The following is a 27,808-nucleotide window of genomic DNA, read 5'->3' as shown; positions in this document are numbered from 1 at the left end:
CATAGAACCTCAGTTCATCTGAGGCTTCCTCGGCTTGTTCGCTGTTTCTCCATGATATGGCCCCTCCTTCCTGGGGGGCTCTCAGAGCACCCTGTAACCGTGATGCCCTGTGTTGTTGAGCCAGATGCTGGGGCTGTGCACCCTCGCATCCTGGCTCTGAGGTGTTTTCTCCCTTTCTCTGATTCATCTCTCGCTCCTTTCTAGCATCTGAACGGTCCCTGTGGCCACCCCGTGGGAGGTGGGGAGGCCAGGAGGGAGAGTGCTTGGGCAGTGAGTCTTTACTGAGTGTGCCCAGAGCCCCAGATGTGGTGGGGAGGTTCAGGGTAGGAGATAGGGAGCATATGGTCCCTGCCCTCAAGGCATTAACAGTCTATTAGGAGAATGTGGAAGGAGGCTAGTTAGGAAGAACAGGAAGTGTGCCTGCCTCTGTGTGACCTTGGGAAGGTGACTTCTCCCATGTGGGCCTCAGTTTCCTTATTTGTGAAATGAGGGGGTTGGCCAGATGACTCGTGGGGGCCGTCATAACTTTAGACCCAGGGTCCTGTGGACGTCTGCTCAAGGGCCCAGTGCCAGCATTAGCAGCAGAACTCAGATGTGGGACAGGAGCAGCCTGGGCAGCTCTCCAGGGAGTGGGCAGGAAGGTTTCCTCATGGCCAGCATCGCCCTCGTTTTCCAGGCCTGCTGGCCTCCCCAGCTCCCTCAGACTGGATTCTTCTCTGGTAGGAGTGCACGGAGCCCAGGCCCTAGAGCCCTTTGGTGGCATCCCTCCTGCTTCTGGGTGACTCCCTTCCCCCGTGCAGACACCCACCTTTGGCCTTTGCTCCCAGGGCAGCTTGTCCCTTCTGGTCCCTGGGAAAGCAGAGCCTTGTTCTGAGTGGGGCTGGTGGGCCAGTGTTGATGGAGGCCACTGGTGCCTGAGGCAGAGCCTTTCTGAAGTTGCCCTTTTGCTTCTAAGTCTGGGGATAGAAACACTAGAAGGTGGGTTGCGGCAGTCCCCAGAGCAATCAGAGAGTGGAGGAAGGCGTCTCCAGTGAAGGAAGGTGTGCGTGAGCAGGACGGGCCAAAGTGAAGGAGGAGGGAGGGGTCTCACGGCCCATCAGGGAATCCTAGCTCCAGAACCAGAAGAGATTTTACAGAGAAGGAAACTGAGGCCAAGAGGGAAGAAGTAAGTTGGATCCAAACTCAGAACTTCTGACTCTCAGCCCACAACACCGTGCCACCTTCCATCTGGCAAGGGGGTATGGGCCAGAGGGAGGGACTGGTTTTAGAAACTGGCAGCACTTAGATTGGATAAAGAAGAAAACATGGGGGCTGGCGTGGGGAAGGATTGGGCTGGAGCTTCTTGGCCTCAAAGGGCAGAGCTCAGAGCAATGGGCAGGGAGGAGGCTACAAAGTAGCCCGGGTAGGCTCCCCCAAAGTGGGGTCATCCCCCAGGGGTCCTAGCTGCCTCGGAGGTGGGGAGGGGGGCTTCTGGCAGAGACCAGAGGCTCACCGGTGGGGGTGGTATCTTGGGAGATTCCTTTTGGGTGTGGACTCCCTGGTCCCTGAGGCTGATTCTTTGTGTATCAATGCCTTTAATGAGAACTCAAGTTGGATACCTCCTCTCTGGGAGCAGTATATGGGCAGTGGATTGGTGAAATCTCTGGCCTAGGGCTTCTGTCATCTTAAGAGCTGAAGAGTTAGGGCAGAGGACATGGGGCAGGCGTGGGTGGAGGCTGGTAGAGCTGAAGGAGGCCGGCCTTGCCTTGGCGACCTCTCCCCAGCCTTACCCCACCCTCTCTGCCTCTGTGGCTTGATGCTCTCCCCTAAAGAAGGCAACCTCCTATGTCCTTGGGAGCAGAGAGAAGTGGAAGCAGGGTAGGGGCAGGCCCAAGGCCTGAAGCCAGAGTAGAGGATGGTACAGGTCACAGGTCACAGTCCAGTCCCCTCAGCCCGGTCCTTCCTGGCTGGGCTGAGCTGAGCACCAGGCTGAGTGGCCAAACCAGGAGAAGGGATCCTGATCACTGGGAAGGGGCCTGTGACCTCTTTGATGGCTGACCTTCCCCACGGTCCCTTGTGGTTCCTCGACCCCCTAGCACCCAGACCAGAAGGCCGACCGCTGCTTTGTGCTGTACAAACCCCCGCCTGCAGACAGCGCCACTGCACGGGTAGAGGAGTACCTGGAACGGGCTGCATTTATCGCCGACGACCTCGACTGGCTGCTGGGCCTGCCCCACAAGAAGTTCTGGTGCCAGGTAACAGTCCGTCACCTGTGCCGAGGCACTGGGCGCCACAGTGGGGAGAGGGAGGGCCCTGGAGTCACGGAGACCCGAATTCAAATCCAGCTTCAGAGACGTACTGGCTCCGTGACCCTGGGCAATTCTCTTCACTTCTGTTTGCCTTGGCTTCCTCGTCTGTAAAATGGGGGTCATGAAAGCAGCTAGCTCTGGGATAGTTGTGAGGGTCAAATGAGATAATGTTTGTAAAGCGCTTAGCACGGTGCCTGGCACAGAGTAGGTGCTTCTTTCCCTTTCCCCCCACTTCTGGTACAGGGCCTGAATTTCTCAGAGAATGTAGGAATTGTGAGAGTTTTTATAGGTGGCATTTTTATTCCACACGTTGTGCTTAAGCAGCAAATTACAGTGGGGATTATTACTAGTTAGTAATGCTAATGCTTTTCATTTTATTTTGTATCTTGGTGCTTTTACTGAAGATTCTAATCGCCTCAGTTAATCTCATGGTTGATTCTCTAGGGTTTTCTAAGTAAATCATCCTAGGAGGCAGCATTGTGCGTCCTGAGGAGGGCTGGGCTTGAATCTGAGAACCCAGGTTCGGATCTGGCCTCTGCTACGTACTCCCCGAGTGACCTTGGATAAGTCACCTGACTTTTCGGGGCCATTTTTCAAACGAGGGGGTCGGATTAAGCAGATAACCCTTGAGGGTCTTTCCCACCCTAGATGTGTGGTCTTAATAACAGCAACAGACACATGTCAAGTTCTTTGCATACGTTATCTCAGTTAATCCTCATAGCAGAAGGTGGGTGTTTTCCCCATTTGGAGTCAACCCTGTGATTTCGCAGGGAGCAGGAATTCCCTCCACCAGTGCACCTCTTCTGTCCCTTCCAGTCTTGGAGGGCTGTCTGGGTCTGCCCAGGGTGACTCAGCTAAGACGTGCCCGGCTCTGTCCTCTGCCCCCCTGCCCAGTGCCCTTTCTGCTCTATTTCTCCTTGGAGCTGTTCTTTCGGAGCCCAGGCCTGGCCTGGGCACCTCCTGGGGCTCGCGGCATCCTTGGACAGGGAGCAAGGGTTGCTTGGCACCCTGCCCGCTCCAGCCCCGAGCCTCAGGCGTGGCAGCGTGGGCTCGACCCACCTCCCTCATCTTGGCCCCTGAGCAGGTGATCTTTGATGAGACCCTGCAGAAGTGCCTGGACTCCTACCTGCGCTATGCCCCCCGCAAGTTTGATGAGCTGGCCACGCCCCCCTCAGCCGTCAGCGAGATGCAGCAGCGCCTCCATCGCAGCGTCTTCCTCACCTTCCTCCGTATGTCCACACACAAAGAATCCAAAGTGAGTGTGTCGGCCCTCCTCCTGAGCAGCCCTGGGGTGCCCTGGGAGCGGGGGCTTGGGCGTCCCCGCTGTCCCTTCTGTCTGTCCCAGGCCTCTGTTCTAGGTCAGCTCTCGGTTCTCCTCCCCAAGGGAGCCTTAGCATCGATTCTGGGCTTTCTTCTGCTGACGGAGCCTTTGTCCCTCCCTCCCCCACAGGATCACTTCATTTCCCCGCGTGCTTTTGGGGAGATCCTCTATAATAACTTCATCTTTGACATCCCAAAGATGCTGGACCTGTGTGTGCTCTTCGGGAAGGGCAACGGGCCCCTGCTCCAGAAGATGATCGGTTTGTAAAGCATGAGAAACGTGGGGTGGGGGCAGGGGGTGAGCCACCAGTGGCCGGGGGATGGCCCTGCGACTTGGGGTCTGCAGACCACTGAGTCAGAGGCAGGAGCACGTAGAGAGCTGACCTCGAAGCCCACGAGGCCTGAGTGCAGGTCAGCAAGCCGCTGACCTATACTGGTCTTATGACCATCAGCGAGGTCCAGGCCACGTTCTAGAGGCTAGAGTGTACGTTGTGGGGCAGCAGCTGACCCGCATTTCCTCGTGTGGGAATGCCCTGGGCCAGTTAGATCATGGGTCTAGACCCAGAGAAGCCCTGACTGGCATGTAGTGCGGTAGGCACAGCGTGGGGTATCGGACAGTCAGGAAGAGCTGCTCGCACGGTCTCCGTCTTGCATATCCTGGCTGTGTGACCGTGGGCCGCTGACTTCAATGTCCTTCCTGGAGCTGTGATTTCATTGGCACTGGGAACTTCCAGTGAGGGAACAACTTGGGGACCAGCCTGGGTGCCATCTGGGCCTCCTTCCAGTTGTAGACATCATCACTGGGGTCCGGGGGGCTCTAAAGAGGACTATGAGACTGATCCTTCTCTGGGGGGGTGGAAGGTCCTGCAGTTTCTCCTCCCGTCAAAGCGTGGTAGGTATAATGCCTAGGAAAGGAAGATCATTAGTAATGAGATCCATACGGGAGGAGAGCAGAGGAAAGGGGGAAGGCCTAGAGGCCAGGGGCAGCTGTGGGTGTGGGAAATGGGCACCAGCACAAGCACATGAGGGAATCGGTGCCCTTTGGTCGCTGGATCGTCGTCAGGCACTTTGTGAATGGCAGCCGCGCTCAGTCTTCATCCCAGGGTGAGGGGTAGTGGCTGTGGCCGGTGGAGCTTGCCCAGAGCTCTGCCCTCCCTTGTGAGAGAGCCCAGAGGGCAGTGGGATCTTTGCAGTCTTCTGGAGGAGAATTTACACGGTAGCTCAGGAGACCCTAAGGCTTGGCTCTGAATTCAAGGTTCCTTTATTTGACTGCTTAGGGGGAAGGTGCCAGGGACTGCTCAGGCTATGAACATCTGGGAGTCTCATCCACCCTAAAAACAGCCACACAAGCTGGTTATGAGTGTAGCACGTCCCTGCAGCTCTATGGGCCTCAGTTTCCTCAGGTCTAAGTGGGGATAACAATAGCGTCTACCTCTCAGCATTGTGTAAGGATCAAATAAGCGCTTGGCAAAGCCAGCAGGGAGATATAGATGCAGAGGTCAGCTGCTAGTTATCATTAGTCAGGCTGTTGCCTGTTTTTCATTAGAAACAGACAAGAAAGGCCTGGTTGAAGGCAGTCAGATTAATAATGGAATGGGCTGTGCCGGGACCTGTGATCCCACTGGGATATGGGTCCCTTGAGGCCGCCAGCACGGGGAGTCTGGGCCGAGGCCAGGCCCCACGCTCTGTGTCCTGCTTCCTCTCTTCACCCTGAGGCTCTTCTTGGGGCCTGTGATTTCCTCCTGGGGCCTCAGCTCCGTCTGGCCCACGGTCACCCAGCCAGTCTGTGTCAGAGGCAGGACGGGAGCCTGGGTCTTGCGAGTCTGAGGCCTGCTCGTTAGCCACTCGTTAGCGCACCAGGTCAGTGTGGTTATACTGTGCTTTTCCATCTGCTGTTACCTGCCCTGCCCTGTGCTGGTACTCCCCATTGAACAGGTGAAGAAACTGACACTCAGAAGTCAGGTGATTTCCCCAAGATGAGGGAGTAGTGAGTGGCAGATCCAGGCTCCCGAGCCCCACCCCTGCCCCACCCCCTGCCCGTCAGATGAGTCAATCGCAAGCCTTCAGTAAGTGCTTCTCGTGTGCCAGGCACCGCAGGTGGTGTGTCTGAGGAGACCGGAGCCAGCCCTCCATCCTCTCTGCCCTCAGCCCCTGTGGGGGCAGGGATGGCAGATGGGGAGTCCCAGCAGGCCTGGCTCCATAGTCACCGGGCCCTCCAGCTGTGACTTACTCACCCAGCGCAGTCTGGCCTGTTCCTTCATTCATCCCCAAGCATCCCTGCAGCAGATTGTGGGGGGTGTCACAGCTACCCAGACTGAATGCCTGGGCCTGAGCTGCCCAAGGGCAGAGGAAGTCAGAATGGAGCTTCCCTTCCTGAGCCTGGGCCTGGCACTGAGTGAAGTGACCCCATCCTCTCCAAATGCCCCAAGGACTCGCGTTCGAGCCAGACTGCTGCCATCTTCCTTGCCTTGCTCACTCTTGGGCCCACTGGCCCATCTGCCTGTTCCCAGCCTTTGGAGAGAGGGACTGTGAAACATTCCCAAGGGCATTTGGTCTTTGTGGGCTCTGTCCTTCTGTGCATCCAGCAGGGCCCCCAGGCTTGGCCTCAGGGGCATGTTCTTAAGCTGGGGCAGGGCTGAAAGAATGCTGCCTCCCTCTTGGGGATGAGGGCTTGGCAGGGGGGCATGGTGCTGGCCTCCGGGTTTCTTGAGCAGACGGATCATATCTGCTTGTTTTCCCGGCTGACCAACAGCGCCATCCACCGCCAGGTCTGTAGAGCAGGGCATGGTGCCACGTGGGATTCCTTTCTGGGAGTGTCAGGGCCAGGCTGCCTTGATGGTTGCTTCTGTACCTTGCCCTGCGGGGGCCCAGGAAAAGTTAATCCACTAAGCACAGCCTCTGGGCCCCCTCATCCAGGGACCTGGACCACCGGCCTCGGAGGCCCAAACATTCCATCCAACGAGCGTTTATGAAGCACCTACTAGGTGCCAGCTGCTGGGAATCACAGACCCAAATGCTGGACCAGCCGAGCCAGTGGAAACTGAGTGGCACTTACCCAATGGCTCCGTTGAGGAGGGGACGAAGGAAACACTGACGGCCATCCCTCTTCCTTTTTTTAGAAAACATCTTTGTTCAGCAGTCTAGTTACTACAATGATCTGGATGAAACTGTTCCCACTATCCTTCAGGTATTGGCCCTGCCTCCTACTGGGCGCGGGAGGGGAGGAAGGCTGGGGAGGAGGGGAGCATCTCTGGACACAAGGCCCTGGGGGCCGTGGAGCCTGCTTCTGCCAGCACAAAGGGCTTCTGCCCAGGACGTGCCAGTGTTTGGCTGGGGCCCGAGGTGCCAGGCAGCTTGTGCAGACATCCAGGTGTTCTGCCTGACAGCGCTGGCTTTTCCTCAAGGCTCCAGAGTGGCTCTGGCTGCCGGCCCTCCCGCACTGCCCCTCTGCCGGTATCCCATGGGGCAGATGGCCCTCTTGACGCAGGGAGAAGGCTCTGGGGTCAGAAGACCAGGGTGACTGTGGAATGGTCACTTCACTCCCTGGGTCTCAATTTTTCCTCTGTAAAATGGGGAGATGGCCTAAGTGCCCTGTGAGGTTCTGTGGGCCTCCGCCGCTCTTCCCACACCCTTGGCCCTCGCGAGCAGGCTGACAGAGGGAGCACACGCGACAGCGTCTTCTTCCTCAGGTTTTCAGCAATATCCTCCAGCAGTGTGGCCTGCAGAGCGAAGGGACCTCCACCGCGCCACAGAGACTGGCAGAGAAAGTCAGGATGACCCCCAGCGCCATGCCTCTCCAGGTGAGCTCACCTGCCCTGTCTGGCCCAGCGACCCTGCTGCGGCCCTGGCCATTCCTGGCCTGCCAGGCTCTTAGAGCTCGCCTGTTCTGCCTTCTTTAGAGTCGGAAAGATCTCTCCCTCCCTCTCTCTCTTTGCCCCTCCCTCCTTCCTCTCTCCCTCTCTCCCTCTCTCTGTCTCTCTCTGTCTTTCTTTTTCTCCCCGTTCTCTCTTCTCCCCTTTCTCTTCTTTCCCCTCTTCCCCCTTCCCCTTCCAATGTCTCTCTTTTTCCACTTCCCCACCTCAGTCTCTCTCCTTATCCCCTCCCCCATGTTTCTGTTTCTGTCTGTGTCTATCTCTCTGATTACATCTGTCTCTCTCCCTCCTTCCGTCCCCCCTCTCCCTCTCTCCATCTCTGTCCTTGTCTCTCCCTCCTTCTGTCCCCCTCTCCCTCTCTCCATCTCTGTCCTTATCTCTCCGTCTCACTCCCCCCCATCTCCCCTTCCTGTCTCTATCTCTCTCCTTCTCATCTGTAAAATGAGGCTGATCCTACCTGTCCCGCCTTCCTCACAAGATCAATAACTCGGCTATGCAGATGATTCACTCATTGCTTCCCCATGTGCTTACCGCTCGGATGGCAAGACGGGGATCTGTGGGTATCTCCTCCAGCAGGGCAGATGGCAGCCTGTCTACACCTGCCGGTCCTGTCCAGCTCAGCTGTGTCCTCCCAGAACTCGTCCTTGGGTGGTGGGTCAGGGGAGGCAGGGCCCCTCCACTTCTTGGGGTCTCTGTCAGCGTCTCTGCCAGGGGTGCCTGCTGGCTGGCCGTCCCTCTGTGCCAGCTGGCATTGCTTTCTGCTCACTCGCCTTTCTCCGTTGACATCATTTAAGTGGCTTCTCCCCCCTCAGCCCTTGTTCATCATAGGTCACGGCCTGGGGCACATGAAGCGGTCTCAGGAAGCTCACCCTGATCCCCAGCAGGGCCATCCCAGATCCCCCACATCCCTTGGGTACCTTGGTGTCCTACGGCTCTTGGCAGAGAGGCCCCTTGAGGCCTCCTCCAGCTCCCATTCTACAAATGAGAAAATCTAGGTCTCTGGAGGAGAAAGGACTTACCCTTGGTCTCAGCTCTTGCTGTCCCTACGCTACTGATGACCCTCTGGACCACAGTGGATAAGTCATGCAGCTCATAGAATAACTCACATTTGCTTGCCTGCTACTATCTTATATAAAAACTATTCTGTCAGCATGCATTTAATAAGTACCAGCTGTATGCTAGGCACTGGGGATACAGGGATAAAAAAGAAACATTCCCTGCCCTGGGGGAGCATACATGCTATTGGGGGAAACGGGTAAAAATATATGAGATGCCAGAAAGCTCCACGGTGATGGCCAGGGGTCAGGAAAAGCCTTGGGAAGGAAGAGGACAGGTGAGCCAAGTCTGGAAAGAAATCAGTGAAGCATTTATTAGGCACCCACTATATCCAGGCACTGGAATCTAGACCTGTGATTTCCACTTAAAGCCTCCCCCATTCCAAGAACAAGATCCTCCATGTGTCTGATCTGGGCATTCCCTCTGAGATCTCTTCCAACTCGGAGGTTTGGTGATTCTGTAAGCCAGGGTTGGAACCCCCCTCCTCTCTTGACCCCAAGTCCGGCCTTCCTTCCACCACACTGAGTCACAGACTTAATTCAAACAGTTACTTGGGGGAAGTGAGTTGTCCAAGGTCGCTGAGTTGTTATTGGCAAATTTGAGACTCACCCCGGGCCTCCTGCCTCCTTTCCCCATGCTTCCCCTGTTGTATTATGCTGTCTCTTGCCCTGGCAGAGGCCTCTGGACTTCTCCTTGCTGCCATAGACTTTCTCTGTAGACTTCAGAGTGGCTTCTGACTCTTGGGGGCTAACACCAAGGTCTCTTTTGGTGCCAGGAATTGAGAGACGTGGTCCTTTACTTGTGTGATACCGCCACCACCCTCTGGGCCTTTCTGGATGTCTTCCCGTTGGCTTGCCAGACCTTCCAAAAGCACGACTTCTGTTCCAGGTACGGCCTCAGGGCTCTCGGCTGCCCCTCTGCCCCGGCCCCTTCAGAAGAGGGCCCTCTGCCTTACTCTGCCCCTGTTGGAGCCTCATGACCTTCTCTTGTGGTCACCCAGGCTCAAGGGCCACCCTGGGGGCCATGCATGGGGCTGTCACTGCCCTGGTCCTCTTCTGGGGCCACTGTGGCTTCTCTCGGCTCCCCTTCGGGACATTCCTTCGCTCTTGAGACTAAGCCTCGGTATAGCAGAAAGAAAGCGTCTTCCCCTGTGCCTGGGCCATGGGCTCCATCACAGCCAGGCGGGGCCACCGATTAGAACAGAGAGCACCTGGGTCATAGGCAGAGACTCTGACCTTGCCACCCTTTGGGCCCTGGATTTAGAGCTGGGAGGGGCCTTTTAGGTCCCCCTGGCTGGGCTGGGATGAGGCGTTGATCTCACTAAAGTAGGCAGTCGGTGAGCAACCCCAGGCAGAGGAGTTCAACCTGGAGGTAGAAAGTAGTAGGTAGCTATTGTAGTTTCTTGAGCAGGAGAGGGATGACTGATCCATTCCTCTCAAGTTGCACCATCCTCCACCTATGTTTCCTAAGTTGTTCCCATTGTGGAAGAATTGGAGTGAAAAGCACAACCCCGTCTGCACCAGGGGCAGAATCATCAGCTGTGTGATTCTGTGACCAAGCTGCAGGGGAGGGAAGAGGGGCCTGGAGAGGAGCGGGCTGGGGCGGCTGGTTGGCAAGCCTTTCCCCTTGTCTCTGGAGGAGGGACCGGTGGCAGCTGCGGTCTCCCCCTGCCTTTGGGGCTCCTGCTGGATGCTGGGGCTGCGTGCGGGTCACCGGCTGGGTGACCAGGTGCCCACACTCGCCCTACCTGTGCCCTCCACAGACTGGCTTCCTTCTATGAGGCGTCAATTCCCGAGCTGGACTCCGCCATCAAGAAGAGGAGGCAGGAGGATAGCAAGTAAGGATGGCAGCCATGCTGGTAGGATAACCAGGCGCTCCTCCCCCCACGTCTCACGTGAGCCGCCTGAGCTCAGCAAGGGCGAGGCTGTGCGCCCCCTTTGATGGGTCGCCAGACTGGATCTGGAACCAGAAGGAACCTCAGAGGCCAAATGAGGCCAGTCAATAAGAGTCATCCCCGGCTGGAATTTGAGCTCGGGTCCTCTTTCTGATTCCAGATCCCAGTAGGCACCCGTAGAGCCCGGAGCTCGTCTGCCAGCGCCTTCATGTCAGAGATGAAGGAGGCAGGGGGGCCCAGCGGGGCAGGTGTGGGGCTGACTCGGCCTTCTCCTGGCGGTGGGCCTGGAAGCCAGGCCTGGCTCCCGAGGTCTGCTAGGAGCGGTGGATCATCTCTCCCCGAGAGGCACCTCTGTTCCCTCAGCTTCCCCGTGCTCCCCTTCTTTCTCTTCCCTCTTCACGAAGGAGAAGTGACTGGTCCAAGGTCTCACAGCCAGTAAGTGGCTGAGCAGGGAGTCACAGCCAGGCCTCCCCCAAATGCCCTGCTCTGTCCACGGCGCGTCTCAGAGCCTCTGGACACGTCTCAGGGTGGAGTCAGGCTCTGGCCTCCTTCCTCTTCACTCTCCTCTTCAGGTATCCCCTGGGGTTGGGCTTGAACACCCCTCGCAAGTCCCTTTCCCTCCCTGGGCCTCCGGCTCTTGCTCTGTGCGGCGGGGCACGATTCTCAGCCCAGGGAGAGGACGGCGCTCGGGAGAGCTGTCTAGACAGGACGAGCCCTTTGGAAGCTCCCGGAAGCTGGGCAGCTGTTTGGTGTGAGGCCCAGATGTTCCTAGCTGCTGGCAAGGCTCTCCTCTCCCGCCCTGGCTCAGAGGGGCAGGCGCCAGGCCAGCGGGCGGCCAGAGCGCTCGCTGGGCACAGCCATCTCCTTCCTTCGTCCCGGTGTCTTTTCTTTTTCTCGTATTTAAATAACATTGCTGTCTTTTGTTTCTCATCGGTTCTGTTTCCCCATACAGAGAGTCGTCCCTTATAACAGAGACTAAAAAGAGAAAGCAGTGTCCACCGCGTCACAAAAGCCTGACGTGCACGGTGCTCCTCACCCCTAGGCCTCCGCCTCTGCCAGGAAGGCGCTGACTTCTTGCCTGTCCCCTGTGGGGCCAGCGTGGCTGCTGCGTTTGGCCGCTTCCTTTCAGCTGTTTTCTTTTCATTCTTCCCACGTCCGCTGTGCTCATCGTCGCCATGTCCCCGTCCTCCTCCTTCTGCTCGCCTGGCTCAGCATCTTCCCACACTTCTGTATTCTTCCTTGTTCCTTTTCTCAGGCTGCTCGCTGACCTGTGGCAGAGGCTTTCCCATTCCCGAAAGAAGTTGGTGGAAGTTTTTCATATCCTCATTAACCAGATCTGCCTCCTGCCCATCTTGGAAAGCAGGTACCGCCTTATCCATCCATGCCTCCATGCTGGGGCTCGGCACACACTCACTGAGATGAGGCCCTCGAGAAGCTTCCAGGCCAGGGGGGCAGAGGTGCCCGTCTGGGCTCCCCAAGCACGGGATGGTGGGAGGGGAGAGCTGGGCCAGGCTGGGGGGGACCTGGAGGAAAGAAGGACCGTGTCCCACCCGTGGCCAGCGGCCTGAGGCACGGGGCCAGGAGTGGCCCGTGAGCCCAGACCTCTCACCGGCGTTTCTGCTGCTCTTCAGTCATCTCTGTCCCTTTCCCATCCTCCCCCAGGACAGTGAGCAGGAGCCCAGGCCAGTGGCATTTTTCCCTGGCCTGTCCTTGTTTTAGCGGGTGAAGCCCAAGGGTGAGAGTGGGAGGTGGCAAGGGCAGGGCCCTGCGTGGCGACAGCGGGCCGGCCTCAGCCGCATCTTCCTCTCCCTGTGCAGCTGCGACAACATCCAGGCCTTTATTGAGGACTTTCTTCAGCTCTTCAGCTCGGTGCTGCAGGAGAAGAGGTGAGTGCGGTGGGCTGGGCCCAGGCCAGGCCTCCCACCAGGCACGGGCGGCCAGTGGAGGGCGTGCCAGCTCCAGGCCTGAGTGCCAATCCAACCTCGGACACTTTGTAGCTGGATAAGCCTGGCGAGTCGCTTCCCTCTGTCTGCCTCAGTTTCCTCATCAGTAAAATGGGTAAAATAACGCCTCCCTCCTGGGTTGTCGGATCAAATGAGATATTTACTAAGTGCTTTGCAAACTTGAAGGTGTTCTAGCAATGCTAGCTCTTGTTATCATTAATGGTGGTCTGGGCAGGGGGCTGGACTGGTTGACCTCTGATCTCTTCTGGTTCCTGGGGTGACTCATCCACGATTAGGAGGCAGTCCTCGCTGAGCATTGGGAGGGAGACGTCTCAGGGTCTCCAGGAGCCCCCAGTTTGTGTGCTGGCAACCAGATTCCCGCCTCCCTGCTTACCTGGACTTTGGATTTGGCAGGTTTCTCCGAGATTACGACGAGCTCTTCCCTGTGGCAGATGACGTGAGTTTGCTGCAGCAGGCGTCCTCAGCCTTGTATCCTTTACCAGCCGCCGGGAGGGCCGTCCCTGGAGAGCTTGCAGAGGGCTGGGCTGTGCACCTGGGGGCGGTGCGTGGCCAGCGACCTGCCTTGTGGGTTAGAGCAGACAGCACAGACCCACAGCCTCCAGCCTGGGAGACGCCCTGTCTAGCAGTCAGTCCTGTGTCTGAGGCCCAGTGAGTTATTTGGTCAGAGAAGGAAGGCGCTGGCCTCAGTCTGCAGCATCCGCAGCGTGGCCCCTCCCCGGCAGCAGGGTGGAGGGGGAAGAGCGGACGTCTTGCCTCTGCTCCACCATGGTCCCCCTGACACAGCCGTGATGGGGGGATTGTCTTGGCTCCCCACTGCTGGCTGGCTCCCTGCTAATGCCTGACAGCTGTTCCTCCGCTGGCCCCTGCTGGACCACTGGACGTTTCCAGTGTGGGCCAGATTTCTGCCCATTTCCTTGGAATGTTATAACTCCTTGGCAACTGGATGATAATAATGGGCAGCATCAGGGCAGCTGGGGGACACAGTGGATAGAACGCCAGCCCTAGAGTCAGGAGGACCCGAGTTCAACTTCGGTCTCAGACACTTGACACTAGCTGTGTGACCTTGAGCACGTCACTTAACCCCATTGCCTCATGGAAAAAAAGGCGCCATTTATATAGCGCTTTCAAGACTGCAGAGTACTCAAAATAGGCGTTCTCATTTGAGTCCCATAACAACCTTATGAGGGAAAGGATGTTACCCCCATTTTGCAGATGAGGAAAGTGAGGCAAACAGGTTAAGCGATTTGTCCAGGTCACACAAGTGTTAAGTGTCTGAGGCAGAATTTGAACTCGGGTCTTCCTTACTCCCAGTCCACTGCTCTATCCCCTGAGCCACTTGGCTGCCTCGGGAGGAAGACAGTGTACCCAGAGGAGGGGGCACAAGCCCTCGGGCACCGAGGCCAGAGGAAACGTGAGCGATGCCCTTAACAGGTGCCCCCAGGGATGAGACCCGGACCGCCTACATCCTCCAGGCCGTGGAGAGCGCTTGGGAAGGTGTGGACCGGAGGAGGGCTTCCCCCGTCAAGGAGTCGCCACCATCCAAGGCTCCCGAGCGGCCTCTGGCCCCACAGCTGGGGCCTGCGCGACTGAAGGAGGAGGAGGAGGAGGAGGAGGTGGGTGTGGGGCTGGGAAGGGCCGTCCTGGGGTCCCTGCTCCTCTCCCTTTGCAGGATCTTTAGGTAACCCCCTTCTTCTACAGGGGCCCAAAGAAATTGGGAGGTTGTAGAACGAGGTCAGAGAGAATGTAGAGGCCAGCTAGTCCATTTTAGAGATGAAGAAACTGAGGCTCAGGGGAAGCCAGGGCCCCGAGGTCACCCAGGATTGTCAGATTACAAACCTAAGGCTCATCAGGGCGAATCCTCCTAATTACAGAGGGGGAGCCAGGTACGGGGGAGGGATCACATGCCTTCTCAAATCTCCAACCTCCGCACAGTTGCCCAGCTCTGTGTTGGGCATCCAGGAGCCCCGAGCCAGGGACAGAGGGAGCACTGGAGGTAGTCAGCCGCAAGGTCCCCAGGTTTGGGCATAGCCCAGAGGCCCTGCTCTGTTCCCTCTTGTGACTTCTCCCCATCAGAGGGTTAGGATTAGAGATTCCAATCTGGGAGGCCGCCAGCGAGGAGTCCTCATTTTACAGTTGAAGAGCCGGGGCCCAGGAAAGTAGATGGACGTGGCCCAGGGCCACCCAGCTCGTAGTGGCTGGGCAGGATTCGTCCTCGGATCTTCTCGTTGCCCCAGCTGGTGACTCATCCCTTTGATTATCCTGCAGTGCGCCGGGGCAGCAGCCGCCGCGCCCACCCCCCGCATCTCCGGGGTCCAGCTCGACTCCCTGATCTCCCAGGTGAAGGACCTGCTGCCGGGTCTGGGGGAGGGCTTCATCTTGGCCTGCCTGGAGCGCTATGGCTACAGCGCCGAGCAGGTGATCAACAATATCTTGGAGGAGAGGCTGGCCCCGGCCCTGAGCTCCCTGGATCGCACCCTGAACAGGTGCGTGCTGGGGAAGGGGGCGGGCGGGGGCCTGTGGGAACCCCGTCAGGCTGTGCCACCTTTGGGCTGCGACGGGGAGCCAGCCCAGCCCCCATCTTGGGGGTGCAGAATGGAAGCCCAGAGAAGGGGGCTAGCTTGGCCAAGCTCGGGCAGCAGAGCCTGTGGGGGAGCCCGGGGTCCCCAAAGCTGAGGAAGTTAACACCCGGATAGGAGAACAGAAAGGATTTACCCTGATGAGGGGGACCCTGAGGGAAAAGGTCCGAGGCCAGAAGCAGTGTTGAAGGAAAGTGATTCTGCCAGACCGCAGGGGTGGGGAATTCCTGGTCTGAGCTCAGGGAGGCCTGGGCCTCAGCTTCTCCATCTCTAAAATGGGCACGGTGGTGACGCTGGCCATCCCTGCCTTGAAGGGCAATTATGAGAGAAGCCCATTGCTGCCTCCGTGGCCGTGAGGCCAAAAGGGCGCGTCTCCCCACCACTCACCCACCTCATTCTTGAGCTCAGTTTCCCTTCCACCTCTCCTGAGCTAGCGGCGATCTGACGGAGCGGGGATCGGTCAGTGCCTTCCCAGCCCCATGGGGGAAGGCTAGTAAGGAAGTGGAGGCATGCATTTACCTTCCCCTGGATCCGAAGTGCAGAAACCCCGAACCATGGACAGTAGCGCAGGGTCGGATCCTGGGGTTACAGTCTGCCATTTACTGCCTTTGTGACCTTAAGCAAACTGCCTCACACCTGTGGGCCTCTGTTTCCTCATTCGTACAATGGAGGACTTCCCTCCGGTTCTCCCCAGCTCTGAATCTGTGGCTCGATAGGATCGGATATCTGATTAAACCCAAGTACTACTGTCTTTCTGTCGCCAGCTGTGTCTGCCTCACGCACACAGAGGCCCCTCCTTAAAGGATCTAAGTCAGAAGGGATTGTTATGGAAGGAAAACGTGTTAGCAAACATAGGTATCCACTCGTTTGGCTCTGCCTCTGCCCGTGGTGTGACTCAGAACGCACCCTTTGCTGAATTGGGCTGGAATGCCCAAGGTTACCAAGGTTTGTGGCAGACCAGGACCCGGACGTTCCTTCATCTCTCATCCCTGGGATTTTATGACTCCCTGGAAATATTTGAAGAATCCGTAATTTCACCGGTGTGGGGTGTCTGCCCGCTGATCATAGCCCTTCCCTGCCTTAGTAAATTGTTTTCAGGAATTAACATGGCCAAAAAATTTCACCAGCTGGTGGCTAGGTCTCTGGTGATGAGCCTGACCTTGGCCCAGCCAGACTGACCTGGGGCCACTGCCAGGCCCTGTTTGAAGTCTTTTCTGGCCCAGCTATTCGGGTAGCCAGGCAAGAGGGCAGGTTGCTATTTCAGGGGTAGCCTGTCGTGCAGGGGATGGTGGCAGAAAAATGGAGGCTGGGGCAGATTTCTCTTTTGACGACTTGTGAGCACAGAGCCCTGTTTCCCCCCATGTTCTCCCTTCTTCCCCACCCCCAGGAATCTGTCCTGACATCTGCCTCCTGCCCCTCTCGGCCTGGGCTGTGTAACCTCCTGCGTCACCATGGTCTGGGCTCAGGACCCTGGGCTGCCAGGCCTTGGGGCAGGCACCAGGGCCATCTCCTAAGGCTCTGCGTGGGCTGTCTCTCTCTTCCCCAGGCAGATGCAGCCAGGCCCGACCCCGCTGGTCACTTCTCGCCATAACGTTTTCCAGAATGATGAGTTTGACGTGTTCAGCAGAGACACTGTGGACTTGTCGCGTGTGCAGAAAGGCAGGAGGTGAGTGTGGCCGCGACCGAGAGATGGGAAGCCTCCGGCGGCCGAGCGTGTGGTCAGCAGAGGGAGGGTCCCTGCGCAGATAGCCCCGGACCCCCTGCCTCAAGCCTTTTGGTTTGCCTTCTTATTCCTGCCACGTGACCTTTGGGAAGCCCCTTGCCCTCCTGGGCCTCAGTTTCCTTGTCCCTAAAATGAGGCTTAGCTGATCTCCAAGGTCCCTTCTAGCTCTGGGTTCATGACCTTGGAGGCCCAGCATCCCCGGTAGGTCGCCAGCCAGCCTCTGTTTGGACACCTCCGAGGACAGGGAGCTCACCATGTGCCAGGGCAGCCCTTGTATGCTGGGACCTGCCACCTGTTTGCTCATTCATTAGAGGGCCTTGTGAGATGCTTTATAATCCTCATTGTGTTGCAGTGCCTGGCACATAGTAGGTGTTTAACCAGTGTTTATTGACTGACTGACAGATTGTAAGTGGTTGTTGTTGTTAGGCCCGGGAGAGGTCTGGCTTCAAGGCTAGCCCAATTGTCCTGGCCCTCCCTGGGATACCGACATGCCCCTTTAAGGACTTGCTCAAGGCCCAGATCTCTTCTCAGGCACCTCTGCCCCAGCCCTGGCAGAGCCGGCCAGCTGGCCAGGCACAAAGCAGCTATTACAAACTGCTTAGTCACCCCCGTTGCAACACTCCTAAATACCAAACCCGAGATCTTTATCCTGGGCTGGCGGCCACACCAGGGGGAGGAAGAGGCAGGGCCCAGAGGTGCTGTGGGGGAAGAGGCATGATGGCCACCAATGGTTGTGGCTCCCTCGCCTGGGCCATGTGGGCCCAGGGGCTTGGCCGGCTCCTCACCTGAAGGCTGAGGTTTGCCCCGGATCCTGTGCTGCGAGCTGGCTCTGACATTGACCCAGGGCCCATGCAGTCACTCAACACGCCTTTTATTCCATCTGTCAAGGGCAGCCCACAAGCTGCCGCCAAGAGCCACCAAGTTTGCCCGAACCGGCTGTCTTCAGGGAGGGCCCTGACCTCCCATACACCCCCAAGTCAATCCCATTCTCAGGCCATAGTGGAGACAGCCGCCAATCAATCCAATGCCCAGTGGGTATTTGTTGGGCTCCTACTCTGAGCATGATCTTTCTTTGTCTGCCCTGAGCTCAACCCAGCGCCCAGCACATAGCAAGCCCTTAATAAACAGATGCTTATTGACAAGACACTGTGCTGGGCCCACCAAGAGCTTCCAGTCAAGTTGAGGAGCCCAGATAAGCGGATGAAACGTGCACTAGAAAGGAGCCTGGGGTCAGTCGGGACCTCTGAGGTCATGAGGTCCCACCCTCACCCCCTTGCCTGCCCAACTGATCCCTGCTTGGGCCAGCCTGACAGGGCCCAGCCACTCAGCAAAGACCAGTTGCTTCCGATTCATTGTCAGAGGAGGGCTCCAGGAAAATCCCATGGGAGTGTGTCAGCCGCATGGTGTGCTTGGGATGGGGATAGGGCTGGGTGAGGGTGAGGATGGCGCTGGGAGGGAGGCCGTGCCACTGATAATGCCGGGGACCTTGGGCAAACCTCTTCTTTCTCAATAACGGTCTATAAACATTTATTAATTGCCTCCTATATGCAAGGCACTAAGCACTGGGCCTCTCTTCCCTCATGGGAGGGACTGAATTCGCGTTAGTTGTTCCCAACTCCGTGTGGTCCAGTGGACGGAGCTCTGCCTTTGGAGTCTTGGGACCTGGGCTCCAATTTTGCCTCTGCTGCTGACTTCCTTTGTGACCCTGGGCAAGTCTCTGGCCTCAGTTTCCTCATCTGTAAAGGGACAGGTTAGACTAGGGAGCCTCTGTGGTCCTGGCTGTGGACCTTGAACCCTGTGATGGGTTGGATCGGAGGGGAAAATGCTGAGAAACGTCTTGTCCTGTGGTTGTTCGAGGACCAGATGTTACCAAGGCCGTCCTTGTAGGAATACCAGCGTGGGGCTCAGGGGAGGCTTCCCTGTGCATGGCTGACCCGGTGCTCTGTTTATGAGGTCACAGTGGGGTGCCTGCTGCCCGCGGGCGCCCTCCCAGCATGTGGTTCTGGAGAAAGGCATGCCACTGTGGGCATTGCTAGGTGTCACAGCCCTACAGAGGTGCGCGAGGCCTCAGGGGGCACCAGGTCCATCCAGACTGCAGCATCCCTGACCAAGGGCCCCCAGGCTGCCCGGGTCACCTTGGGACAAGGTTTTTCTGACAGCAAGTCAGAATCTGCTGCTTGTACCTCCCCCTGCCCACTGCCCCAGGACAGACGGCCCTTCACATCCTTGATGTCAGTGGTCAAGGCCTCCCCCCTTCCCTCCCCAGACTCTTCTCCAGGCCAGGCCTTTAACTGATCTGCAGATGATAGGGTCCCAGGGCCCTTTGTTAGGAGACTGTGTGGCCTAGTGCAGAGTGCTGGGCTTGGACTCTGGAAGACCTGGGTTCAAATCTCATTTCAGCTCCTTGGTGCGACTCTGGGCAAGCCACTCAGCCCCTCTGAGCCTCAGTTTTCTCAGCTGTAAAGTGGGGATAACCATAGCGCCTCTCATAAGGCTGTGCAGAAACAAATGAAGCTAATGTTGGTAAAACACTTTGGGGGGGTGGAGGGGGCAGAGACAGAGAGGGAGAGAGAGACAGAGGGAGATGGGGAGAGACGAGAAGAGAGAGAGACAGACCACAGCATGAGCTGCCGCTATCAGGTGATTGATGTGTGGTCCTGGTCATGCCCCGGGGACCCTCTCCAGCTTATGATAACTTACAATAACATCGACACCATTTATGTTGGTATAAATGTCTTTATATTACATATTTATGTGTAAACTGGCCTTTGCACTTTAAAGGTTTAAAAACACTTAACACATGATGTCTCGTGTGATCCTCGCAGCCACCCAGGGAGCTCGGTAGTGCCAGCGTTATACCCATTTTATAGATGAGGCCATAAACTGAGGCTGAGTGCCTCAGCTCATACCGTGCCATCTCAGAGGCAGCATTCACAGCCAGGTCTCACAGATTCCACACCGAATCTGCCACGGCACCTTTTTCTTTACTGGGCCTGGGATTTTGTTGGTATGAGGAAATCCCATTGAGGAAAACTCCTTCTGTGATTCAGGGCAGTGCCTTCTGGGTAAAGTCTTACCACCTGGGGAGCTGAGAGCTGAAGGGACTTGCCAGGTCCCTTGTGTCCCCGATGCAACTTGAACCCAGGGCTTCTGGGGCCTGAGGCCAGCTTTCTGACTCTAGAGTGGTGGAATCAGGAAGGCCTGAGTTTGAATCTTGCCTCAGATAATTACTTGCTGTGTACAAGTCACCTGACCTCTGCGAGCCTCAGTTTCCTCATTTTTTAGAAATGAGGATCCTAACAGCACATTTCAAGGGTTGTCAAGAGCATCCCGCGAGATAAGGTCATTGGCTGAGGTCGCTAGCCCCGGTGCTCTCTCCGTCCTGGCACTGCCTTTTCCTTGTTCCCACACCAGTAGCCCCATCAGGACAGGAAGGAGTGAATGGGGCCCTCCCACCTGAGGAAACTCCATCCACCGAGGCAGGTCAGCCCCATCTCTGCAGCTGATGCACTTAGAGTTGTCAGGACCACCAAGAGCTTTAGTGACCCAGCCAGGGTGACCGGGCACTGCCCTGCAGGGGCTTACATCCAGCAGAGGGTTACGGCGTGCCCTCTGAGGAGGGAATTCAGAGTCATCGGGAGAGACGGACGGACATAGAGACAGACAGAAACAGAGTTAGAGATATAGTGAGAAAGAGATGGATTCAGACAGACATAGTTAGAGACAGAGACAAAAATAGAGACAGTCACACAGAGAAACAGATGTAGTTAGAGACAGATTCAGAAACAGAAACAGTCGAGACAGATTCAGACACATAATAGGAGACAGAGAGAGGTAATCAGAGAGAGATGGAGTCAGACAGAGGACGAGAGAGAGTAAACCACCCGCTGGGTGGCCTGGCCCTGTGGAGGAGATGGCTGGCACCGAGGGCCTGGCTGCAGGAGCAGGTGAGGGTGGCCAGGCCTCCTCAGTGAGAGTCTCTGCCAAGGGGCTGACATGGCCCAGCATGGGGCCCATGGGCCTTTGAGAGGCTCATCTCACCCGAGGATAACAAAAGTACTTTGTAACCCTCGGGTAGTGAGTGAAACAGGATGCCTCAGGGAAAGAGTGAGTTTCCTGCCACTGACAGTATGCAAACACTGGCTGAATGACCTTTAGTCAGGAGCATAGAAGTGAACCTCCAGGTCATCTGGTTCAGCATTACCCCGCCCCCTGCCATTTATAGGTAAGGGAACTGGTGCCCCGAGGTTTGGGGCATTCACTCGAGGTCACAGGGTCCTAACTCCGGAGGGGCTGGCACCTCAGAAATGCCTGACTTGCCTGTGGTCCTGGGGCAGTGAGGGGCAGAGGCAGAAGAAGGCCGATCCTGACCCTTGTCCCCCTTCTCCACAAGGATCCATCCTGGGCATGGAGGCGAGGCTGCTGTCAGGGTCCAAGAGGCGCCCTGTCCTGAGTGTGGACAGGCTCCCCGTTGCCTGGGAGCCTCTCCAGGGGCCTGCCTGCAGGCTCACCACCTGCCAGGCTCACCACCTGCCAGGCTCACCTTCGTGGCCAGGCAGTATTATCTGGCCTGGAATCTTATGGTTTTCCTGGGCTCTCTGAGAGCGCTAGAGTCTGTTTGCCTGCATGGCCAGGGTCAGAGCCAGCCCTCCACCACTTCCCTCTCCCGCCTCTCCTACCCTCTCTCTATAGGAAGGGGGAGAACACGCGGACCCTGCTGAATGACAAGCGCGTGATCCAGGAGCAGCGGGAGCGCTACAGCCAGTACAGCGTGGTGGTGGATGAGGTCATCGTCCAGGCCGGGGCCGCAGAGGGCCAGCTCGTCAGGGACGACTACGAGGACGAGTACGATGATACATATGACGGCAACCAAGTGGGCGCCAACGACGCAGACTCGGATGACGAGCTCATCACGAGGAGGTGGGCGGCGCTTTGGTTTGCTGACCGTTCTGCAGCGCTCTGGACAAAAGTCTGGAACCTCAGCAGGAGCGGGGCTCTAGAACTGGGGGACCCCAGGCGCCATCCCCGGGGCCCAGGGAAGCCAAACACCTTGCCCCAGGTCCCTTAGGTGGTCAGTATCAGGGCTGGGATTCTGGACTCAGAATCCAGCCTCTGAAGGGGATTTGTCCCCGGTCAGGAGGAGAGGATGCTGCTGATGGATAGGGTGCTAGGCTAGGATAGCTCCTTCATTCCTCATCAGCCCTTATTCACCACCAGCTCTGGCCCAGCGCTGGGCTAGGGCACCGAGATAGAGGCCCTTGCCCTGCCCTCAGGGGGCTTGCATTCTAACAAAAGATAAAAATTCACAGATAGTCATTCTAACTTTGAATGTGAATGGGATGAATTCACCCATAAAACTGAAGCTAATAGGATCCTGATCCAAAGATGTATTGTTTACAAGAAACACATTTAAGAATGAGAGTCCTTTCCCTTGCCCCTGGATGCTCTCATCTGGGGCCAGGAGCAGAAGCAGGGGCAGGGCCTGCCTCACAGGTGGATGCCTCATCAGAAGGAGGGAGGGGCCCCAGCCTGTCCTGTCAGAAAGCCTCCCACATCCCCTTTGTGTTCTCCAGCCCCTTCCCCCTCCCCAAGTTCCCCACATTTATTCCCTTTCCACGATAATATCTTCTGTTCTCCAGGCCTGTTTAACATTCATTCCTTCACAAGCATTTAAGCACCTACTGTGCACCAGGTACCACAAGGACAAAGTCCATTCCAACAGGCTTGCCTCTGGTTTGGTTCTGTTCTGTAACTATTTATTAAATATCTGCTGTGTTCCCTGCCTTCCCTGCCTCAGGGGGCTTACAGTCTCCTGGGGGGCAGGGAGGGCACCAGAGAAGGATGGACAGACAGGATAGGCGGATGGTTAAAGAATTGAGGAAAGGGTGTTCACAGCTGGGGGAAGGGAAAGACCTCATCTGTAGGGGGCGGCAGCCCCCGAGCTGTGATTTGGAGGGAAGGATCTCGGGGTTCTGTAGGGGGAAGATTTACTGATGTTTCTTTCTGTCTCAAACCCCTCAGGCCGTTCACCACCCCCCAGGTGCTGAGAACCAAAGTGCCTCATGAGGGGCCGGACGATGACGATGAGGAAGAGGAAGAGGCTGAAGAAGAAGGCCCTAAGGTACCTTGTCCTCCCTCTTTGAGCCTTCATGGGCCGACCCCAAGGGTGATGATTGGGCTGGGGGCTGCCGGACCCGTCATTGCATCTCATCAGACCCATGCAGGAGAAGGAGGGCGAGGGAGGCCCCACTGGGCCCAGGGTCTGTGTGACAGCAAGAGCTGCCTTGGGCTCCTCTCCCCACCTCCCCAGGGGCCATCCCTAAGTGACCCCTGATGTCCAGCTCCTCTGGTGACCCCACGCCAGGGGCAGCTGTATGTCTGCACCTGACCTTGGCACCTTGGGCTCCACGGGGGCTGTGAGCACAGCCTGTTGTAGAGGGGAAGGATTGTAAAGGTCCTTCATCACAGGGTCAGTGAGGGAGTTGTCCAGGGTGCCGCCATGGGACCAGAGCCCGGACCCTCCTCTAGCCAAGCTGCCCTGGCAGAGATGGTGAGGGGAAGGTGGAACGGGAATGAGCGTTTGTAGAGTGCCTGCTGTGCAGCGAGCACCATGCTGAGCACTTGTATCAGTCTGATCTCATTTGGATGGGACGAACCAAGCTCAAATCCTGCCTTGGCCACCTGCTAGCCATCTGTCCTGTTTAAGTCACTTAACCTCGTTTGCCTCAGTTTCCTCCTCTGCCCCAACAGGTGGCCGTGGGGCTCACATGTGATCAAGGGAGATGGTGAATGTAAGGTTCCAGGCCAGCCTGAAAGCTCTTGATAAATGTTAGCTGGTGTAAATAGCAGTAGTAACCACGTTAATGAGCATCCTCTGTGCACAGCCCAGCGCTCCACGTCAGAGCTAGAAAGGGCCAGGAAGCTGCCCTCGCCTGGGGGTGATGGGCTAAGTGGGATCTGGGGGGGGCCCTCACAGCCCCAAATCTTGTGCTTGAGGAAAAGAGAAATCAGCGCCTGGAAGAAGCTTGGGCGGAGACCTAGAAGAAGGCTCAGGAGGGATTAGCATTTTTCCCTCGGGGTGTTGTTAGTGAAGGCTTTATGGGGGAGGTGGCCTGAGTGGAGCATTGAAGGATGGGGAAGTCCTTTATGGGGGGAGGGCAGGGAAGGAAATCTCTTCCAGGTGAGCTACACTGACTCCGTGGCACTTTACCACACTACCTGGCTCCCGGAGCCCAGGAGCACAGCTGATCTCTGAGCGACCCAATGGGAATTCCTCTGCACAAACTGCAGGGCTTCTCAGGCCCTGCTCAAGGGCCATCTACTTGGGACTGACCCGAGTTCTAATCCTACCTTAAGCCCTTACTAGCAGGGTGACCCTGAGTGAGTCAGTTAACCTCTGATTCACATTGACCGCCACACGGATGCTCCGTCCTCCTCCACCATGGCCCTGGGCATCCTGGAGGATGCGTTGCTAACGACCCCATGCAGGGAAGGAATCCTGGCTCATGGCTTGAAACCATGTCTCCTCTACTGTCCATAGCCAGACCATTTTGTCCAGGACCCAGCTGTGCTGAGGGAGCGAGCAGAAGCCCAGCGGATGGCCTACCTGGCCCGAAGAGGGTGAGCGAGGCCGGCCGGGGAGGGGGAGGGAGCTCCTGAATCAGAGACTCAGCCGCCTCCCTGTGGCACGTTCAAGGAGGACCCTGAAGGTGGCCTGGTCCTTGGGCCGCGCCTCCCTGGTCTTTCCCGGCCTGCACCCCAGTGGGGCTGCCCAGCCTGGTGCCCTTTTCTCCCAGAGTGGCCTAGCCCTTCCTTGGTTCTGAAAGCCCGGCTTCTTCCCATTTTGCAAATCAGAGAAATTGGGTCGAGGTGGAGGCCTAGAGGTCATCCTCACCTTTTGGCCCCCATGAGAGAGGCCTGAGCAGCACCCCCTCCCCCGATATACACCCCCAAATACACAGCCCTGGTCGGGGGGGGGGCACAGGCGGCTGATGGCGCTTTCCTTGCCCAGGTACAGGCACGATGGCTCCTCGGCAGTCACCGGCAGCCCGCGGGGCCACGGGCAGAGCCGGGAGACCACCCAGGAGCGCCGGAGAAAGGAAGCCAACAAGGGGGCGAGGGCCAATCACAACCGGCGGCTCATGGCGGACAGGAAGAGGACCAAGGGCATGATCCCATCCTGAGTGCACTCCTCCCCCTCCCCCCCTCGGAGGGGCAGCCAAGCGAGGCCGCTGCCAGACTGTGCCCCCTCCCGTCTAGCCAAAGCATTGGACCCAAGGCCATGTGTGATTCTGACTGTGCCTCCAGGCCTCCCGCCGAGGCCGGAGAGCTCCTTGTCTTCCCCTCTGCGAGCCTGGGCTGGCAGCCGACACCAGGATCCTTCCCTCTGACCACCGAGTGCCTTATCCACCAGTGAGCCGACTCCAGGGCTGCCGAACTCGAGCACATGTCGCCTGGACCCCCGACAGGCCTTCCTCCTCAGGCAGGGCGTGGCAGGAATTCTGTACATAAGACCCACAAATAAACTGTCTGAAGCCATTGGGCGTTGTCCATCAAGGGCCAGCGGCCCCCTTCCATCCCGCGCTCCAGCTCCCGGGCTGCGCGGCAGAAGCACTCCCCCCCATCCCTCTGGTCTTTCCCATCTGTCATAGTTGAAGCTCACAGTCATCCCGGGATCTTATTGCCATTTTACAGAGGGGGAGACTGAGGTCCACAGAGGGAAGGGACTTGGCCATTGAGTTAGTCTCGCGGCTGGAGAACCCCGGCCTCTCGGTTCTCAGACCAGGATTCTTGTCATTCCACACCCCTCAGAAATAAGATGGGAGGGAGTCAGAGAGTGTAGAAGCTCCCGGGGGGAGCAGCAGACAGGTTTGCTGGGCTGCCACTCCCCTAGCCAGCTTGTTCACACTGGCTGCCGGCAGGGCCTAGGGCACAAATCACAGCTGATTCCTGTCTTCCCCTGCCCTGGCCTCAGCCGGTAGTAAATAATACAATCAGTGCTTGTAGCCAAGGGCCCCCGAGAGGCCAAGGGTTTTCTGGGAGCTGATTTCAGCTCCAGCCACTGAGTGAACTCCATTAGTGCTGCCGTGCCAGGAACCCCCCTGCCCGGGCTGGCCTGGCGCTGACAAATCACCCCCTAGACAAGACGATTTCTTTTCCCACATTGGGGATGAGCATATTAACTGGAGGGGTAGACAGGGTGTGACAAATGAGCCTTGTTAGGTCAACCCACACAAGTGAAAATCGATAGCGATTTCTCTCTGCACCACTTAGGATGCAGGAGAGGGTGCCCCCACCCTTATCCTGGTCCCAGGCCCTCTGTGGATGACCTCGGAGTGTCCGTCCTCGTAGACCGCCCGGCTCTTTGTCCAGGCAGGGCCACCATTTCTCTCCGGCATCTTCCCAGCTGAGGCTCCTTGCAAAGGAGTCAGATGATCGGGGGTTCTCAGTGGTTCTCAGGGTGGGAGAGTGAGGGCTGGTGAGTTGATGGATCTATCTGCAATGTCATGGCTTCCATTCCCCTCCTTCACTTCTCGGCAGAAACATCCCAATCTCCACCCTTCCCCACCTGCCTTCGTTCAACAAACAAGCTCGTCTTTTTGTACCACTGTGCTAGGCACCATGGGGGGACCCGTCACGGGATCTTCCTAACCCGTGGCTCGTGCCCTCGAGTTTACCGTTGAGCTGGGTAGGGCTGGCACGCCACACACATCGTGTGACGCTGTAGGGGTTGGGGTGGGGCCCGGGGATCTGGCTTCATGGAGCTCACGTTCTAGCTGGGCTCTCACACACACTCAAGGGTGCATCGTTACACACATACACACGAGACCACTAACCCCACAAGGGATGTCCCGCGGCCACGGCGGCTGGGGGCCAGGCGATCGACTATAGATAGTGAGGTTAGAGGCAAAGGGGGCGAGAGGTCGTCGCGGCGGTCAGTCTCAGCGGAGGAGGAGGAAAGAACTGAGCTGGCCTCTCCTCCATCCCTCTTTCGAGGGGGGCGTCTTGCTATCCTGCCCTTGGCATTCCCCCCAGCTTACTAGCAACTGCCTCCTAAACACTTGTGCCTTTGCTCACAACTGTTCCTGATGCTGGAAATGTCTTCCTTCTCCTTTTGCCTGTTGACTTTGGACCCGCTCTTCAAAGCCCAATTCCAACAGCACCTCTTCAGGAAGACTGTTCTGATTTCACCCTCAACCCCCTCACGGAGCACTTTGTTTTTATAACTCTCTAATGCACTTCTGGAATACTCTGTACTCTAGCTAACTCTGGTGGTTTCTTATCCTTCTGATAGACTGTAAGCTCCCTGAGGGCAGGGACTATGTCTCTATGTCTTACCTAACTTTGTAGTTCCCCAGAGCACTCAACAAGGCCCACCCTGCACGAGGTTAAGGGCTTAATAAACATTTGATGAATGAACAGATGTTGTGGGATGAGACCTTGTCCTTGGAGGTGGCCGACTCCACTCACTCTCCCTTCCCTTCCTCTGGCCTCCTCCCCATCCCCAGGAGCCCGGACTCCTGTTTTCTCCCTTCCTTTTGGCCCCATCCTTGCTCCCAAAGCCCCCTGGTGCCAGATGGGTGGAGATGAGGTCTGGAGAGAGGACAGCTCCCTGGGGAGGGAGGAGGAAACATTCAGTCCCCCTCCCAGAAGGCTGAGCTAGCTGCACCTGGTAAAGCAGTGGTGGGCTGACGGGGGCCTCCCAGCGCAGGTTCACTTAGGAATCATGACATGTCCAAGTTGGCAGGGGCTTTGGGGACCCTCTAGTCCAACCCAGGAAGGTCATGCAAACAGCTGAGATGGCCAATACTGGCATGCCAATGCCATTGCCATTCTGGTTCTGATCATGGGCTCTTTCATGTACCACTATGGTGTCATGGTGTCTCCTGCAAAGGAAGAGCCAAGGTCTGGGTACCATATTGTTCTAAATATAACGTGCACCCCTAAGAGCTCATGTTGAAAAAATACATACTCACGTCATGGTAAATAATTGACTGGAATTCTCTTCTAGGATTGGGGTGAGAATTCCCCTTAGACGTTAGAACTGAATGGAGCTTGGAGGTTGTCCCATTCTGTCCCCCCATTTTGTAGCTAAGCAAACTGAGGGAAAGCGGT

The 27,808-nt window shown here is 57.2% G+C and overlaps 1 protein-coding gene across 1 annotated transcript in view; it reads left to right on the top strand.

Moving 5' to 3' along the window:
• Positions 1-27,114, top strand: part of ASCC2 (activating signal cointegrator 1 complex subunit 2) — a 36,591-nt gene extending 9,477 nt beyond the window's left edge. Inside the window, exons 3-19 of the mRNA XM_027863569.1 lie at positions 2,076-2,234; positions 3,373-3,543; positions 3,739-3,868; positions 6,728-6,795; positions 7,298-7,408; positions 9,312-9,424; positions 10,299-10,373; positions 11,686-11,793; positions 12,248-12,316; positions 12,788-12,862; positions 13,836-14,007; positions 14,660-14,877; positions 16,517-16,636; positions 21,386-21,613; positions 22,715-22,814; positions 24,234-24,313; positions 24,705-27,114. Coding sequence (XP_027719370.1) covers positions 2,076-2,234; positions 3,373-3,543; positions 3,739-3,868; positions 6,728-6,795; positions 7,298-7,408; positions 9,312-9,424; positions 10,299-10,373; positions 11,686-11,793; positions 12,248-12,316; positions 12,788-12,862; positions 13,836-14,007; positions 14,660-14,877; positions 16,517-16,636; positions 21,386-21,613; positions 22,715-22,814; positions 24,234-24,313; positions 24,705-24,876 — 2,169 coding nt within the window. The 3' untranslated portion in view covers positions 24,877-27,114. The remainder of the gene's footprint in view (positions 1-2,075; positions 2,235-3,372; positions 3,544-3,738; positions 3,869-6,727; positions 6,796-7,297; positions 7,409-9,311; positions 9,425-10,298; positions 10,374-11,685; positions 11,794-12,247; positions 12,317-12,787; positions 12,863-13,835; positions 14,008-14,659; positions 14,878-16,516; positions 16,637-21,385; positions 21,614-22,714; positions 22,815-24,233; positions 24,314-24,704) is intronic.
• Positions 27,115-27,808: the final 694 nt, after the last annotated feature.

This window comes from Vombatus ursinus, unplaced genomic scaffold, assembly GCF_900497805.2.
Source record: "Vombatus ursinus unplaced genomic scaffold, bare-nosed wombat genome assembly UNPS02001287.1, whole genome shotgun sequence".
Classification (NCBI taxonomy): Eukaryota; Metazoa; Chordata; class Mammalia; order Diprotodontia; family Vombatidae; genus Vombatus; species Vombatus ursinus.
This window is presented reverse-complemented; position numbering and strand designations above follow the sequence as displayed.